The sequence below is a fragment of the Rhodnius prolixus genome, unplaced genomic scaffold (assembly GCF_049639745.1).
Source record: "Rhodnius prolixus isolate KJV_2025 unplaced genomic scaffold, Rpr scaffold_9, whole genome shotgun sequence".
Lineage (NCBI taxonomy): Eukaryota > Metazoa > Arthropoda > Insecta > Hemiptera > Reduviidae > Rhodnius > Rhodnius prolixus.
The window spans coordinates 28,066,036-28,083,517 of NW_027411604.1; the positions used below are offsets into that span (position 1 = coordinate 28,066,036).

The window sequence follows — 17,482 nt, forward strand, 5'->3', positions numbered from 1 at the left end:
ATCCTGTCAGGGGAGCTGACGTTCTAGAAGCAATTTAGACCAGCTAGGACTAGAAAAAATATCTTTTAATCTTTCTCTATCTATCTTTGAGGAAAACATCTCTTACTACGTATGAGAGAAAATCTTTCAACTTGGAATGTGTCTAGTCTCTTAATTTTTTCTAATTATTTGCAACCATAAATTGCAGGAAACATGTGGGCTCAGTCATGGATTAATATTTTAGACATAACAGTGCCTTATCCTGGCAAGAATTTTGCAGATGTTACTCCACACATGCTGCGACAGGTTGTTATTAATTTTTATAAATTATTCTATACCTTATTTTTTTTCACAAATTGTTTTATAAGAATTTAATTATTTTTAGGGCTATACACCTTTAACAATGTTTCGATTAGCCGAAGAATTTTTCTTATCTTTAAATCTATCTGGAATGCCTCCAGATTTTTGGACACATTCACTCCTGCAAGAACCTCCAGAGAGACCAGTTATTTGTCAGCCTTCTGCATGGGATTTTTGTAATAGAAGAGATTATAGGTATCTAATATCACTAAATAACAAACAATAATAAAGTGGAAATTTGGAATAAATAAAAAAATGGAACCTGTTTTGAATAATTATATAAATAAAAGTTCCATAAATACCTTAAAATTAGATTGACTTATCTAGAAGAATAAAAATTGAAATTACAGCCCATTTTTTTCATTTACTGTTTTTTAAAAATTACTATTAAACTTCTTGGAGGATTTTAATGCAGATTTTATGCCTAAATAAATGAAAAAATTCACAGACATTTGAAATAAAAACGTATGAGAAGTCGAGAGTTAAAATGTTAGTTAAAGGCAATATGCTATAAAAGACATTGCCGCACAATCTAGTGGCAACTAAAGAAATTAACTTTTAGCGATTTCTCGTCCTTTGACGTTTATTAACATTAATACTTTATTTTTTCGGTTCACGTTAAATAAACTTGTAATTTTGTTTAACAAGCACCTGAGGCACATTCAAAAATCCATTTGCTGCATTTGTTCTATTCGAAATCGCCAATTTCCAAGAGAATCAGCTAACTCTGTGAACCTTTTTGACCCATAATTATTAACACTAGACACAAATTCATGACATCTATGTGCAAATATTCTGCAACAGTAAAAAGTTAGAATAGTAGTTATTAATCAGGAATTAACAAGTATCTCTCGCATTATTATAAAATATATAAATCAAATTTAGGTTTATGGTAATTTTTTTTTACAAACTTTTTCAGAATTAAGATGTGTACACACGTGAATATGAAAGATTTACAAACAGTTCATCATGAAATGACCCATATTCAATATTTCTTAGAATACAGAAATTTGCCGAAAGTATTTCGAGATGGTGCTAATCCAGGTATTAAATTTACTTTATGGATTTTCATTAAAGACATAATATTAGTAACTCAATGAGCTTTTGCTTGTTATAATTTGGAAAAAGTAAATGTAGGAATAGAATAATATTGTCAAAATTATTCATTCAACTAAATATAACGCATCGTAAATGAATTCGACAGGTTTTCACGAAGCCGTCAGCGATGCTGTTGCCATGTCAGCTGGTTCGCCAAAACATCTTCAAACTTTAAACCTTGTGTTCACTTCAAATGATGATATACCACACAATATCAACTATTTGTACGCTATGGCCTTAGAGAAACTACCATTTTTAGCATTTAGCTTAGCACTGGACTCATGGAGATGGGGTGTTTTTGATGGTTCTGTACCAAAAGAGAGATACAATTGTCGTTGGTGGGATTACAGGTAGGGCTTGCATATTGCCAGTAATATATTGAATGAAGATTAAGCGTTTAAGGGAAATCTGTTCAATCTCATTTTGTTTGATTTTTAGAGAAAAAATTGGTGGAATTAAACCTCCTGTTCTACGATCTGAAACAGATTTCGATCCAGGTTCAAAATATCATGTTCCAGCAAATATACCATACATAAGGTAAGTGTTATGATTATTTATTTTAATTCAACTATAGTAAAGTATTGTTTGCACAAATTACCATTTTCTTTTTATATCTATTCTTCAATTTTTAAACATTTTTTATACTATACATTTGTTTTACATTTTTATACCATACATTAACTGTATATTATACCATAAAACATTTTTTATACTATAAGCCGAATAAAATAAGTAGTGATTTCATTTGATAACGAGGAATTATTTGATTCCAAATAATTTTTGTTTCTAAATTAGATTATTTACTTATTTTATTTCATTCTTTAATCTTTCATAAATTGAAATTTAGTTAAGGGAAGTAAACTAACACCAAAGAAATACAGGAATAAATTACTTCAAAAATCAATTATTGTTTTTTTTTTTACAAAGGATGTAGTAAAAATGTTTACATTTTAATGGGTTCTTATGATTTTTTTTAAAAAAATATTATTTTTAACGCTTTTGTCGCTGGAGGATAAAGGTCTTTTAGGTCAGAAGAACTCTTCTATGGCTAATTTGCATTAACACAAAAGGCCTGCAAGAAGAAAAAGAAAAACCACAAACAAAAAGAACTCTTCTCTTAATAACAATTCTTCAGTTGATACTGCAACCTTAGCACAGACAAATTTATGCAATTGAGTGTTATTTATAAAGGAATATTCCGAAACTAGTTTTTAGATAAAATCCTACGAAATTTTAAGAACATCAATTGAAACATAGTTGCAACTTGATATTCCAATTACATTTCATCGAAGGCTTAGACATGTTCAGATCTAATATGTGTAGCAGGAGCAGTGGCGGTTGTTCCATTGGGCTTATTCACCCTTTTACTGTTGCCTAAAAATGTTCTTAAATAGATAAGTGTTGCAGGAAGCGTAAAACTAATAGGCAGTAATAGGGCACTTGTTTGATCAAATCTATTTTCAAGCTTCTTACGTTATGTACCCATCCATAAGAAAAATCTTCTTTTCTTGATGAACAACAGTCGCTAGAGAATACAAGTACTCCGCAAATGGAAGCGTTGTCCCTTAGAAAGTAATTTCCGTGGCTTTTCAACATATACATTACCTTGGTCGTAAAGTTATCAATGCTTAACGACTAGGAAACAGTAAGGTTAGTTACACGAAATTAAGCAGGGACCTTTTCAGACGCTTTCGGCTGTCGTCATACTGCAGCTAATAACGACATTGTTATTTCCGGTGGGTGCAGCAGTGGTGGGATGTAGGAAGACATCTTATTCTTTCGCACCATTAAGATATTATTGTACGAAAGTTAAACATTAGAGTTCTGATGTTGCCGCGCACGCTTCTATTATTATTTTTTTTTTTTTCCTACAGCTCAACACTTTTATAAATTATTTCGCTATTTCACTATTATTTTTGCCTTCACTTGCTCCTCGTAAAAGGAAGCAAGAGTTTTCAGAGAATATACTCGCTTTGAGGTCTTTGATTGCGAAAAAATGGTTTTTAACAAAATTGATCTGCGGAAAACCAAAGCAATTTTTTTTTTTGCATTATTCGATTTTACGACCAGTAAATATCACTGTTAACTAAATATGTTCTAAAATTGCATTTTTGCAGAGTAAGAGAAAATCGGCAGGACGTTAAACATGGAACATAAAAAGTCGAATTAACTTTTTGTGATAAGGCTTCCGGTAAGGAAAAGATTTAAAAGTGTGAAATAAGTGTCACTCTCAATATGTGTCAATCTCTTTTACGAGTATTAGGCAAAACCGCAACTGATCGTATTTTTTTTTAACTTGCAGTTTTTTTAAGTTTTCCATATTTTTCTCTTAAAAGAACTTCAAAAAAACTTTGGTTACATTTACAAATGCTTTCTAAAATGGCTATTGGTAATCCCTCTGAAGCATTTTAGCTGACAATTACCTCTAATTCTCGAAATGTTACTTACCTTTTAAGACATATGCATATTAAATGCACTAAAGCATTTTATATGCAATTAAATGTGTCTATTTTCTTTGTTTTGTTTTTTTACGCAAAAGTACCGCTGAAACTTCAACATTTCTGAACGGATTTCCTGTTTTTAGATTACCAGAATGAAAGAAAAACACTTATTACTTTTAAAATGATTTAGTTAAGTAATTGAAAAGTTTTGCTTCAAATTGAGTTTTTGATAGAAGTACCTAAATTAATTTTTAATTAACAACTGGTTCAAATAGAAGATATTTGAAGACATCTTATTATCTTTTTTTTTTGTTTCTTGAGAGTGCTTAATCCCAAGAACGGACACACATTGTATAAAGAATATGTTTGAACATAGATTAGGAGATTCTTTGATAATTGACCAGAAAGCCCTACACCATTGTGTTCTAAAGAATCTACTGAGGCACACCTGAACGTATTTACAATAGTAAATTTTAAAACATGTACATATTTCGAGTGAAAACAAATATTAGACAATTTAACATGATTACTTCCTCTTGTGCAAGTAAGTAATTACCGATTGTGCATGTTAATTTATTAATTATTTATTCAGTAATTAGTCAACATTGAACCATTTCACTTGGCCTTTAAATACTCCATGATAAATGAGCCTTAGCTGATTAAAATGTTATTTCTTGTTGTAATTAATAATGTCTGAAAACTTTCATTTATTTCTTAGATTTTACTTCATCATTTTGTTCAGATGATTGAATCTGAGTTAGTTGCTTTAGACAAGTCTTTAACAATTGCCTTTTAAACTTCGTGTTCAATCTCTTATCTGCATATAAGCTTACATTTTTGCTTGAAACGTTTTCCGGAAAATTCATTTTCGCGTGATTGTGAGGATAAGCTTTTCTTCCTCTTTAGAAGTAAAAAAATGCCTATTTTATCAGGTGGGCTTTACGCCTAGCTATAAAATGTCGCGAAAGGAATTACCCATAATTAAAAGAACATCGTTGGGGCCATTTCCAAAGATAAGTCCAAAGAAAGATCTCAAAAAGATCCTCTGATAAGACCAAAACTATATTTAAAGTTTCACTGAATTTTTTATTTTTGACGTATTTTGCTCACTAACACATTAGATAAAACGTACATACAGAGATTCCGTTTTTAAAGCAACCTTGTACAGGATATTTTCGTAATCCAAAATTTGACCATACTTTCCTTTACCTAATAAATGAAAGCAAAAATAACACCAACTAGAAAACCAACATGTTAATAACTTAACAGGTAGAACTTCTCACCTATTAAAGACACATAGTTGAGTTACATAAAAGCGTTAGATATAACAAGTGTAACAACTTTTTAGCTAAAAAAGTGATTTAGTTTAAGTATTTGGTTTTGCTTGTTTGTTTTTTTCTTTTTTTGATTACTTTTTCTTAAAGCCTGATTTGCTTTGGACAACGTTATTTACTTGAAAAATGTTCCCCTTCATCTTATTAAAGATAAAATTCATTTTGTGGATTCTTTTCGAAAGAACGATGGATAAAGTGTTTCTGTTTTGACTGTTACTTCCTCCAACTGTTCGTAAGAGACTGTTGTTGCCTAGTCTTACAAAACTATGAAGAATAAAGGGTATGCTCTAAGGTCGATTCTTTGGAGGTAGAGGTGGTAAGAAAAAAATTAATATTAAATTTAAGCCCAAGTCCGTCGCAATTAATATTGTTTTCAGATCTGCTTCCGCTGTCTTCTCTCCTCAATTCAACCTCCAGTTGGTCCAAAAAACCACGGAACTGTAGCATGCTGTTATGTTAACCTACACTTCTCTCCATGCCTAAAGAAGCTCCCTGACGATAGTAGGGTAACAATGGTGCCTTTAACGTAGAGATATAATAATAAACCAAAAATAGGTCCCAAAAAAATACTTTATTCTGGCCATTGCCGAATAATAGTTCCTTTAGTTTTGTAACCAAACTCTGTTTTTTTTTTGTTTTGTTCCAGTTCTATTCCCTCGTATGATATTTTGCATAACACTGCTTTTTAACACGGCAACTGTTATACACGGGAGGGGGGTTAATTGTGTGCCCTAGGTAGTCCAGTTTTTGTGTGAATCATAGCAAACAAAATTTCTGAAAAACAGTGATGATAGATTCTGGTCAAGCTTTAGTTATTATATATTTTTACAATGTCTAGAGTTTATTATTTATAGAATAACGACGTTAACAGAGTGGAACTCTTGTCAGAATTAGCCTTATACACAGGGTGTTCATTTTAAGACGGCTCAAATGCATTTCATACTTGAACGGTTAATCTGAACGAAAAATGGTAGAGGAAAAATTTGTTGCCCGTCACCTCTAGTTTCAGAATATGTGACTTGATTTTAGATTCCTGCCCGCATACACGGCTGACGCGCGCCCAAAAGTGGGGGTTCGCAGTTGACCCCCATTTTCATATACACAGTTTTAAAGAGTATAAGAAATAATGAAAGAAACCGGAAACCGCAATTCAATATCTTCAAAATTAAAGGTGCTAGGCCATTTCAAATTCTGGTATTTATTAGTCATATTTCAATTTTTTGTTATTAAAGAGAAAGAAGAGCACGAGATAGGTCATTTTTATGTATTTTTTCATCCCCTTTCTACTGAAAATATTGCCAAGGCCGTAAAGCTAGTATTTTTCTTAATATTGGGAAATAAGTAGTTTTTCGAGCGATTTTTTTTAAGAAAAATCAAATGTTAAGAGCTTTAGATGTTCTCAAGCATACACAAAATGGCTAAAAATTAATTTTACATCTGTTACAAACAAGAAGGTTTAATAATTATTTGGTAATTTTGGGAGGGTTGCGTTTAATTACCAAAAAAATTGGAAACCTGCCACATATTTAAGTGATCAATATCTTTCATGTAAAGGATCAAACTTATTCCTCAATTTATCAAATAATGCACTTTACTCAACTTTTGAAGCATGTACTGTGCCTTTAAAGGAGCTAGAGCAAGCCAGGTTAGCCAGGAGGTTATCAACTGCTCTCTGTATTTGTGTTTCTTTCATAACTTTTTATACTCTTTAAAACTGTGTATATGAAAATGGGGGTCAACTGCAAACCCTCACTTTTGGTCGCGCGTCAGCCGTGTATGCGGACAGGAATCTAAAATCAAGTCACATATTCAGAAACTAGAGGTGTCGGGCAACAAATTTTTCCTCTACCATTTGTTGCTCAGATTAACCGTTTAAGCATGAAATGCATTTGAGCCGTCTTAAAATGTACACCCTGTATAACAATAAATCAATCTATTTAAATGAGTTTAGGAAGTTGTTGATGATTATAATCAGTGATGATGGCGTTAATGATGAGGTTATAATGTAATATTAATAATTAAAGTAATTGTTTAAACTAGTTTTACGTTGCCTTCTAAATAAAACTATTCCATGGGTGCTCAAGTGTATTACAAGCGGCAAGGGGAGCAAAAAATTGCTCCTCCGTAATATAATTAGCCAGCTCAAGTTTATACAAAAAGGTGAAAGTGAAAATAAATGAATAAATAAATAAAAAAAAAGAGAAGTAACCTGCAACAGGTGGAGATAGCACACATGAAGTAGGAAGCCGTTGTCTCGCTAAAACCGTCCGGCGTAATCTACATTTAAAACTGTGGTTACATAATTCTGGTGAAGTTTATAGCGTTATTACCTAGTTTGTTTTATTAGCAGTCATTTTTTTTTTTTGTTTTAATAGCTATAAATTACATAAAAATTATTTATTTTTCTTTGAAGGCAATTTTAAGAAATAATTAACTTGAATTTCAAAAAAATTATTTTTGTAAACTCTATGGTGAGCACTTTCTCTTAGCACAATTAATATTATTATATTTTAAATATTTAATAAATATTAGATGGTCAACTTCAATATAATAAAGGTTACTGTTGAAGGTTGCCTAAAATAATAATCCTCTAAAAGCTAAAAATCAATATTCCTAGAGAAAAAAGTCTCAAAACAAAGTGATAGATTGGTCTAAATATACGATGAGTTCAAATTTAAAAGGATCTCTGCTGGAGATTGCCTAGAAAATTAGAAAGGAAAAAGGCCATTCCGAAGAGGTTGATTGCCGATTGACCAAATATCACATAGGATACGCAGGATGCACACATGCACCTGTAATAATAATAATAAAACCAATTTTTCGACCTTAAAACCTAGTATTTGTGACGAAAACACAAAAATGTCAGTTTTAATTGTCTGTTCTAGAAGTAGGGCTAGCAATTTTTTTTTGTCTTTATCGAGGCTATGATAAATAATTAGTTGGAACTCATTGTAATTGTTTCGTAAACATTCTTGCTATGAAGAAAAACTACATATGAGACCAGTTTAATCGAACAAGTGTAGCAAGATTAAAGCACTAGTATGTAGATTCTTTTAGTAGATAAAGAATAAGAATTGTGAAATTCGAGATATTATTAAGGCCCAGTAATCGTATGAGAATCGCAAATTCATTAGCTAAAACAGGCTTTGGTTTTCAAGAGAAGAAATAATTCAAGTTTAAAAGTCAAGACGTTTAAGATGATTCGCACTTACGGTAATCCTTGGTTATTGAGATTTATATTTCATATTTTTAAGATGTTACTTATTATAACTCCACCACACTTGTACTTTTTAATCTCACAGCAAAGCTCGTTATGTGAATATTTATTAAGAATTTAAAGTAACTTTTTATGAATAATATGACGAATTCTCATTACAGACATCAAAAATAGCTCTAACATTTTATTTTTCTCCACCTTTAAATCTACTCTTTCTCATAAGTTCTATAAAATTTATTTAAAACAGTTTTACGGAAAAAAACGATAGTTACGGATGGTTGACGCATTTAAGCCGTTTCTCAATTAAGTCTGTATCAAAGTGGCATTGCTGTAACAATTTCCCAAACAAAACTGCGAGAAATGCAATACACTTTAACGTTAGATTTGTTTGTTTGATTTTTTTTTTTTCCGTAATCTGGAACCAAATATTCAGGTCCGCGGAGAATTTTCAAATTCGCTGTTCAAAATATTCTCTTCCAAACAGTAAGCAAAATGAATATTGAATCGATTTGAATGATTTACCATAGCAAGAATTCTGGCGAAATTTTGTTGGTTGATGAATTAGAACGGTACAGTTTCTAAAATTGGCAGTCGATTGGACAAGAAATAAGAGTGTATGTTTTCTTATTTCTATGTAACTTATTTTATGATCAGGAAAATTTTTTATCGTAGCTGCAAAGAGAATAAGAAATCCCTAAAAAAAGATATGATTAAAAACCTGAAGTAGCAAATGATTACTAGACTGTCCGAACAAGATCTTTAAAAACATTGTTAAGATGCGCCATTGCTGTTTATGTGGTTTGTCGTACTATTTGTTTTTTAAATGTTTCCCAAATAATCAAAAGGGTTTTTCATTTTTTTACTTAAATATTTTAAGTATCGTCCTAATTTTCTGTTGTAAATATCTTGTCTGGATTGTCAATGTTTTGCTAATTAAAGTCTTTGACTTTAGAAAAATTAGCACATTGACTGTCTAATTCTTGTCTGTGTTCTATTGAATTATTAGGAGGCTTTTGGTATGCTGTTGTTTTGAAGATAGCTTAGAAACTTGTCAGGTTTTTTTATTTCCAAGAAAGGTTCGTAATTCGTGAGAACACTGAAAGAAGGACACGCCCCTGATAACTCTTCCTGAGCAATCAGAGATGAAGTGTATGGAAAAGTAGGCCAAGTTTAAGTTAAATCAACTTTTGTGCTCGCTTTTTCCAAATACAATTGAAGTCAGTCGGAACAGAGACGATACAAACAAATAACCGAGACCTAACAAGCCGTCTTGCGCTTGCTTCACGATAGCAAATACGTTCAGAACGCGATTTAATCCTGATAGGAATGTATCTGGATTAGTCTAACATTAAGATAGAGTAATTAATGGATGTAATTGTCACTTATTGCTTTATTTGGTATATTTCTTTATTTTAACCCGATAACCTCTGAAGCAAAGAGGTTTAGGAATCCAGAAGAACTAATATAGATATATACTCAGGGCTTTACCCACTTGGAGTTCTTTAAATTCAATTTTGAAAGGAACAAGTTCGAGACAAGGAACTTTTTAGGTTTTGTTGAACAAAAACAATAGATTATAAAAAATAAATGTACAAAATTATATTTAAATAAAAAGATCACAATGAAAAAGAAGTGTACACATTAAAAGTACACGATATGGTAGAAAACGAATAGGTAACCTTGAGTTTGTTTGTTAAAAAAAAAGATGACTTGAATTGTTAGCCTTTGTTGGTACTAGTGATGGTGGTAACCTCCTTCAAAGCCTAATGATTCACCTCCGTAACCACCTCCATAGCCACCTCCATAACCACCTCCGTAGCCACCTCCGTAGCCACCTCCGTAGCCACCATGTTCCTTATGGTACACTGGTACGTGGACAGGTACTTTAACTTCTACTGGATAAGGTACCTTAACTGGTACTTTTACAGGTACTTTTACTGGATAAGGAACTGGTTTCTCTACTGGGTATGGGACTGGCTTTTCAACTGGCACTGGGTATGGTTTTGGTACGTGCACAGGATATGGCCTGTCTACAGGTACTTTAACTGGATAAGGTACTGGTTTCTCTACTGGATAAGGTACTGGTTTATCAACTGGTACATGTACTGGATAAGGCCTATCTACTGGCACTTTAACTGGATATGGTACATGTTTTTCTACTGGGTATGGGACTTTCTTTTCAACGACTACTGGGTATGGTTTAGGTACATGTACTGGATAAGGCCTATCTACTGGTACTTTAACTGGATATGGGACATGTTTTTCTACTGTAACTGGATATGGATGTGGTACAGGTACTTTAACAGGTACTGGTACATGTTTTTCTACATGTACTGGGTATGGTTTGGGTACATGTACTGGATATGGTCTATCGACTGGTACTTTAACTGGATATGGTACTTTCTTTTCAACGGTTACTGGATAAGGTACAGCAACTTCTTTGGTGATTGTAATGGCTTTGATATGGCCATGTTCGACGTGGCCGCCTCCAAGTTCTAGTCCAGCGCCGCCATATAGTTCATGTCCACCTCCGTAGCCATAACCACCGAATCCACCAAGGAATTCACCGCCTCCATGGCCAAATCCAAAACCACTTAATCCTCTTTTTTCTTGCTTCTTATCATCTGCAGCTACTGAGGCTTTATTCTCTTCTACAGGTTGTGTTTGTTCTTCTTTGGCCCAGGTCACGGCCAGAATTGCTACTGTCACCCAAATCCACTAAAAAAAAATAAAAACAAGCAATTAATGTACCGAATTATTTTGTGAATGTCAGCGTGGTTTTTAACGAGAGAACGCAGCTAAGAAGCCAGCTCAACTGGTACATGTACTGCTGAGTAGGTTCTTTGCACCCGCGACAGAAAATTTTGACGTCTTAATAAAGAGAAATTAAGAAACAGCAGATATGGTACAATTATTTGGACAAAGTATCCAGTTTTGAATTTACTTTTGGCCATAAACTTTCATATTTAAATAAAAAATGGGAGCTGTTCAAAATATAATACTCTCGAGATTTAGTTTGTGATGAAGTTTGGAAATTCTTGAAGATACTTGTTATTGATTGTTTCGTTTTTATCCGTTTCCTTTTATTTCTGTTTCCAAGTTAATAGCTTTGAAGTGAATCGTTATGCGGCTTATGATAAGTATGAGATCGATATTTCTGAAGGATAATCTAGTTCGGATTCCAAAAAAAAAAAAGTCAAAAAATTTAGAGCATGATATCGAAGAATGCAAAAAACAAACAGTGGCCTGACATTACCATTTCAGGGCAAACAAAAATAGTGTAAGGTCATTGTTGGTTGAAAGCAATTGTTGACACAAAGAGTTCAACTAAAACGATCAGAAAAAGTTCTTCAGCAAGTTAAGACTCTAAATAATTGCATTATGACGACCATTTTTTTTTTGTTAGGGAGAAAAAGGAAACCTAATATATTTCGTAAATACCTCCTGGGCTTGTCACACAAGAGCAAATACGTTTAGAACGCGGTTTGACCCTGGACTAGAGTGTATTTATGCTAGCCTAACACTTTGAGAGAGAGGAGATGAGTTAAGTTAATGGTTTTGTCTCTCATTGATTTGTTAAATATAGTTCGTTAAGTCAATCTGTAGATAGAGCAAAATGGATTGGGGATACAAAAGAACTAATATGTGTATATCCTCAGGATTCTCTTGGAATTCTTTAAATTTAATTTTGAAGGTAACAAAGATGGTTTTCACGTGTTTCCTTAAAACTTAAGTGGAAATTTGCTTCAATTTCAAGGTTTTTTAAAGTGTTTGATGCTGATTGCTAACTACGATTTCTCGTTAATTGGGAGATTAGAATTTCACTAATAAGTCGCGTAAAAAAAAAATAGTTTGTGACAAATTTTTGACTTGAAGCCAAAAAAACATCTTAAAATAAATGTTCTTTCAAATATGTTGTTGTTAATTGGTTGTACTTGTAAGATCGTATGGTTATTTCTTTATAAAATTATTTACTGTGGGAAAGATAATAAATAGTAAAATAGTGCAAAATTAATTTATAATCACTGAACTGAATTAAGAAAATTTGGAGGAACTAAAAAAGAAATATCTTAATTTCAAATTCAAGTAATATTTAATATTGGGACCGCTTTAAGTTGGTTTCGCTGAATTGTTCATATATTTCTATTTCACTGAAACTGATTCTACTTAAAATTGAATCAAATTCAGGGGAAATAGAGGAAACTTAATTATTTTATTCATTCTAGAAAATCCTCTTCATTAGATGTCGATGAATTGTTGATTTTCAGATTAATTTTTGTACATCATCTAATTGGGAATAGATTTTATTACGGACTAGTAGTGAGATATAATTCTACGCGTCTATAGAGCCTAGAATCCCTACCAGACCATGGTATCACCTCCATACTGAGGATAGACCCTTTTACGGAGTTATCTCCAAGTTAAGGTTCAACCACAATTATTCTCCAATAATTGGAGCCAATATGTCCCTGCGATAGGGAATCCATAGCGGATGCTAATTACCTAATAATAGCATGCCCACAGTATACGCATGGTAGAGATATCCTCTGGCAACGTATCATCCAAGCTAAATTTCCACTTCCGCCACATCTCTCCAAAATTCTAAACCCCCAAACTAACGATCTGTATTTAGATATAGTCAAATTTATCAGAGACAACAATATAAAAATCTAATGTAACCCCACTAATATTAATACCATATTAATATGGCTAATTTGTAACCGCAAAAGGCAAAAAAAAAAGTAGTGAGATATACGTAAACTAAATTCGTCTAGTGTTAACATTTTGATAAGCATATATGTCCAGGAAAACGTACAATTAAAAACAAAAACACACACAAAAAATAAAAGCTTCTCTTACATATACAGTCACAATATGTTGTCTAAAGATGGATGAAGTTCCGAATTTGGTCAGATAAAAACGATAAAATCAACGATATTAACCAACATTGAGGACCAACCACATTTTTATTTAAATACGGTGTAATTAGGGAAGCTAACATTTTCTATTTGTGAGGCAATTTGTGAAGAGAACTGGGAGAATGAAAGATTTTCAGTTTTTCTTTTGTAAAAAGAAAATTTGATTTTTTCAAGCTATTTTGTGAGACATTTCCCCCCCTTAAGATGTTAGGATGTCCTTAATACATTATTGTTGCACAAAACTTAAAAATTTGAAAATAATTCTCTTCTTATTTTATTGCATAAAACAAAAATAAACAAGAGACTATCTGAAAACGATTTAAAATTATAAGGTGGAGTGTTACAGCGAGAGACTGTTATCTAAGACCACTTTTAGGGAAGCTTCAAAACTGGACTTCCATTCAACACTCAACTTCGATATACTTCTTTTAAGAGAAAGTAAAAGAAGAAACTGGTCCAAAAAAAAACAAAAACAAAGCGGAAGTTAAAAACAAGAGTACATTTACTAAGAGGTTATTTCGTCTTCCGGATATCAGATGGTAATTAGTTTGTTTAAAAATTAATAAAATTCTTCCTCTCTTTTTCTGTTTTAAAAATTCCAAAATTTAGGAGGTTATTAGCAGAAGAGTCCCACTGGAAATGGACCTTTAATTGGTTCAAAATCTTGTACACCTAAGGGCATTAAACTTTGTTTTGTGAAAAATACATTTTTTTGAACATCTAATTAGTGAATTATGTTGCAAATATCCAGTTTTGGATTTTCTTTTCCCTCTCTTTGAAAATATATTTCAGTTATTCTCGTTTTACATTTTAAAGTTTAATTTAAAATTTATAAATTCAACTGAAATATTGTTTTCTCAAACGAATTAATGTATCTTCAAGCTGCAGGAAGCCGTGTTGTGCTTTCAGAGAAAGGGTGATTTAGAAATTCAATCTGAATATATAAATATTTAAGAAGTTATGTGATCAAATTTAGTGAATCTTTCTAAGATCGGATTGAAAGTTCAAATATCCGAATGATAGATATTCTTGTCACGATTTAATATTTACGACTGTTTTAATTTCATTTATATCAAAATATCATAAGGGTAAATTGAATGCTTTAAAATGTAGATTAACTTTGGAAAGAAGGGAAAAAAGCAAGCCTAGCTTTAGTAAAACAGTTACTTGTCTCCTTAAAAATGTTTTTAAAAGAAAATAATGTAAAAAAAAACGGAGATTTTTTTAAATATTCTTCCCCGAATTAAGAGGAAGTGATGGAATCATGTTTTCTTTTTTTAATTTAAAAGGAGCCAATATGTGATGCTCCATTGGCGCTCGGTGCCTTCGTAGTGAATTGCCGACCACCTTATAATGTTTTCTTTTTATAGATAACACCCTCTACCACCAGCTAGAGCTGTACCCTGTAGAGAGAGAAGCTCTAAGAGCAAATTGATGCATTTCAATCGTAGGCCTTCTCAGGAGTTTGCTGTAAAATCACTGACCTAATTCCACTCCAACATATTATACGAGACACTAAACTTATTAAAATTCAATTTCTTTAAAAGAAAACGTTTACCCAAGTTTAATTTAACACTTAGTTAACATTATTGGCAAGTAATTTTTTTTTTTACAATTTCACTGCAAAATTAAAAAAAAATAAAACAATTGGACTCGTTTTTGAATAAAATAAAATTGAAGATAAAAATAACACGACTATCTTGCATATTTGAATTTCTCAAAGATTTCTCCGAACTTCATAATTTAACTGTGTTAGTAAACTTTAATATATGTAATTGGGTTTCATTTTCATGAAGCTTGAGGTTCCAGCTTTAAATAATCTCTTTGAGTCAAATGTTTTAAATATAGATATGTTTGAAAAGAAGTTGTTCGAATCATTTTCAAGGAAATAGCCAAAAACTTGAAAGAAAAGAAAACAGTAAAGTCGCATTTCTGGTTAGATTATTTTTGTTTAAGTAATATAATTCTTATTAATACGTACAGAAACGTACAATATTCTCAAATAGCAGATTAAAGAGGAGCCTAAAGTCACTATGCCTCTCCCAGAGACAGCTCTATAATATATTTTGTTGACTTAGTTGAAAAAAAATAATAAAAATAAGAAGCTATTCGTGTGTTGTGAATATACAAAGCTGGGAGGAAATCGCAAAAAAGAAAAAACCTTAACTGAAATTTGTTGCTTCCTGTAAATCGATGTTGACCTAAATCTTGTTATTGTGCCAGTTCTTGGTCATTTCTGCGCACTTGAATGAAATATATTCTAAGTTTCCCAAATCCGTTTTTGTGTCCCAATTGGATAAACAAGAATGCACAAGCCATAGACCGATAACTAATAATTAGTTTTTTAACACTAAGAATGTCGTTTAGTTTTAGTGAAAATTAAACAAAAAAACTTTATAAATGTAATACTAAAAATTAAAAATAAAATTTTGACGGATTTCAGCATATCGTAGCAGGTTTGACGGATATGTACAAAAAAGGGGAATCAATTTTGGGTTTTCTAAAAGTTTTTCTCCTGTGAGAAATTTTGTTCACGGACAAAAAAAAAAAAATTGAGCCTCAAAAAAACGCAGAGAAAACTGATTTTTGGAAACGTTCCGGCCCTTAAAAGTCTCTCTCAAAAAAATCACCAAAATAAGAGTGCACTGGATTGCAATTTTAATGCAACTAGTTCCCACTTTTTAGTATCCGATTATTGTGTGTATCCTTTCATCCAAACTATTTTGAAAATTCGGTTGCTATGTTCTGTTTCTTTTATAAACATAGAACTTACCTTCGTATTCATGTTGATCGAGTGGTGAGTGAAATGAGTGGCTAGTTGACTGACGCTGCTACCACCTCGCTGAGTATATATACAAGGCGGGAGTTAGTACCCCACCCTTAGTTTTAAAGGATTTACACAACCTGCACCAGGAGACTGGGAAAGTGCTATTCCTCCCCTACCAATGTTAAAATATATCATTTGGAAGCCTTTCGTCTGTATTGACTTAAATTAAATGGGCAACACAATCCGACTGTTCTATATATTATGTTTGTAAACAACTGCTATTTTATTGGAATTCTCCATCTTATTTTATATCTATTTTATATATTTTGTAAAGTTTCTTTAGCACTTAGAAGCTATAAAATGGTTTTATTATTATTTGGTATACTATTTAGTTAGCTAATAGTACAAACACATAATTACCATAAATGCTATGCAGCTTAGAACAGAGCCGGAGTGGAAAAAACAATTTAGAAATACTAGTTACGAATTATCTTTAAGTAAAAAATATTAATTACAAATTAAAGAAACGAAAGAGTACTATCATAAAAGATCTTCGTTGATAAGAAAAGTAAAAGCTCCAAATTGTTACATTAGTAATTTCAAAGGTCAAAAAACAATGTAAATATCTTGAAAGAAAAAATTATGCTAATAGTACAAATTATTATTATTTTTAAAAAATCTTTTATTGCAATTTGCAACTGCAACAATTGTTGCAACAAGCAAATGTGATAAAATATAACGTCGAGGATGAAGATTGGAGAAGGCACCCAGTGGTGACACTGCGTTAACGTGAATAGATGCACTATACTGCTCTTATGAGGAGAGTAGATCGCGGGGGCCATCTTCTCTTGAGTCTCTTTGGAGGATTACCTGGTAATGTGGAAGAAGATAGGTGTTCTATGAGAGGTTTAGGATGAGCTGCTGTAAAGGAATGAATGAATGGTGAGGTTAGATTCATAGTTTTCGTAATATTTTTGATTGTAATGTCTGGAGGCATAGAGAGTTGGAACGCTTTGTCGATCCCCAAACTTCGATACCGTATGACCAAATAGGTCGCATCAGCAGAAGGTATAGGCGTCTTTTGTTTTGTAGGTTAATTTTCGAACGTTTGTCAAGTAGTCTGGCTAGAAGTTTGTAGCTTTGGTTAGTTTCTAGTCTTTTCGAGTTCAGTATGGGATGCCATTTGAACCGTACGTCTAGGTGCAGTCCAAGGTAGCTTACTTTGTCCACAGTTGGTATAGGAGTTTGGTTCAAGATGACAGGAGGTAGGATTTTCCGTCTGAGAGTAAATACTATAAACTTAGACTTCGTAACGTTGGTTTTGATTCGCCATTTGATAAGCCAGTCCTGTAAGAGGTTGATGTGCG

At 32.2% G+C, this 17,482-nt stretch overlaps 2 protein-coding genes across 4 annotated transcripts in view; one reads left to right on the plus strand and one right to left on the minus strand.

Annotated features, from left to right (window-relative positions):
- The window catches only part of LOC141454296 (angiotensin-converting enzyme-like), a 116,095-nt gene that overhangs the window by 14,655 nt on the left and 83,958 nt on the right, over positions 1–17,482 (plus strand). For all 3 annotated transcript variants that reach the window (XM_074128399.1, XM_074128400.1, XM_074128398.1), the window contains exons 6-10: positions 188–285; positions 365–534; positions 1,259–1,383; positions 1,544–1,787; positions 1,876–1,974. In XM_074128399.1, the coding sequence (XP_073984500.1) occupies positions 188–285; positions 365–534; positions 1,259–1,383; positions 1,544–1,787; positions 1,876–1,974 (736 nt within the window). The remainder of the gene's footprint in view (positions 1–187; positions 286–364; positions 535–1,258; positions 1,384–1,543; positions 1,788–1,875; positions 1,975–17,482) is intronic.
- LOC141454044 (uncharacterized) lies at positions 10,004–16,265 on the minus strand. Its single transcript, XM_074127827.1, has 2 exons — positions 16,122–16,265; positions 10,004–11,147 (listed from the first exon to the last, which is right to left on the minus strand). The coding sequence occupies exons 1-2, from the start codon at positions 16,131–16,133 to the stop codon at positions 10,164–10,166; spliced, it is 996 nt and encodes a 331-aa protein (XP_073983928.1). The 5' UTR covers positions 16,134–16,265; the 3' UTR covers positions 10,004–10,163.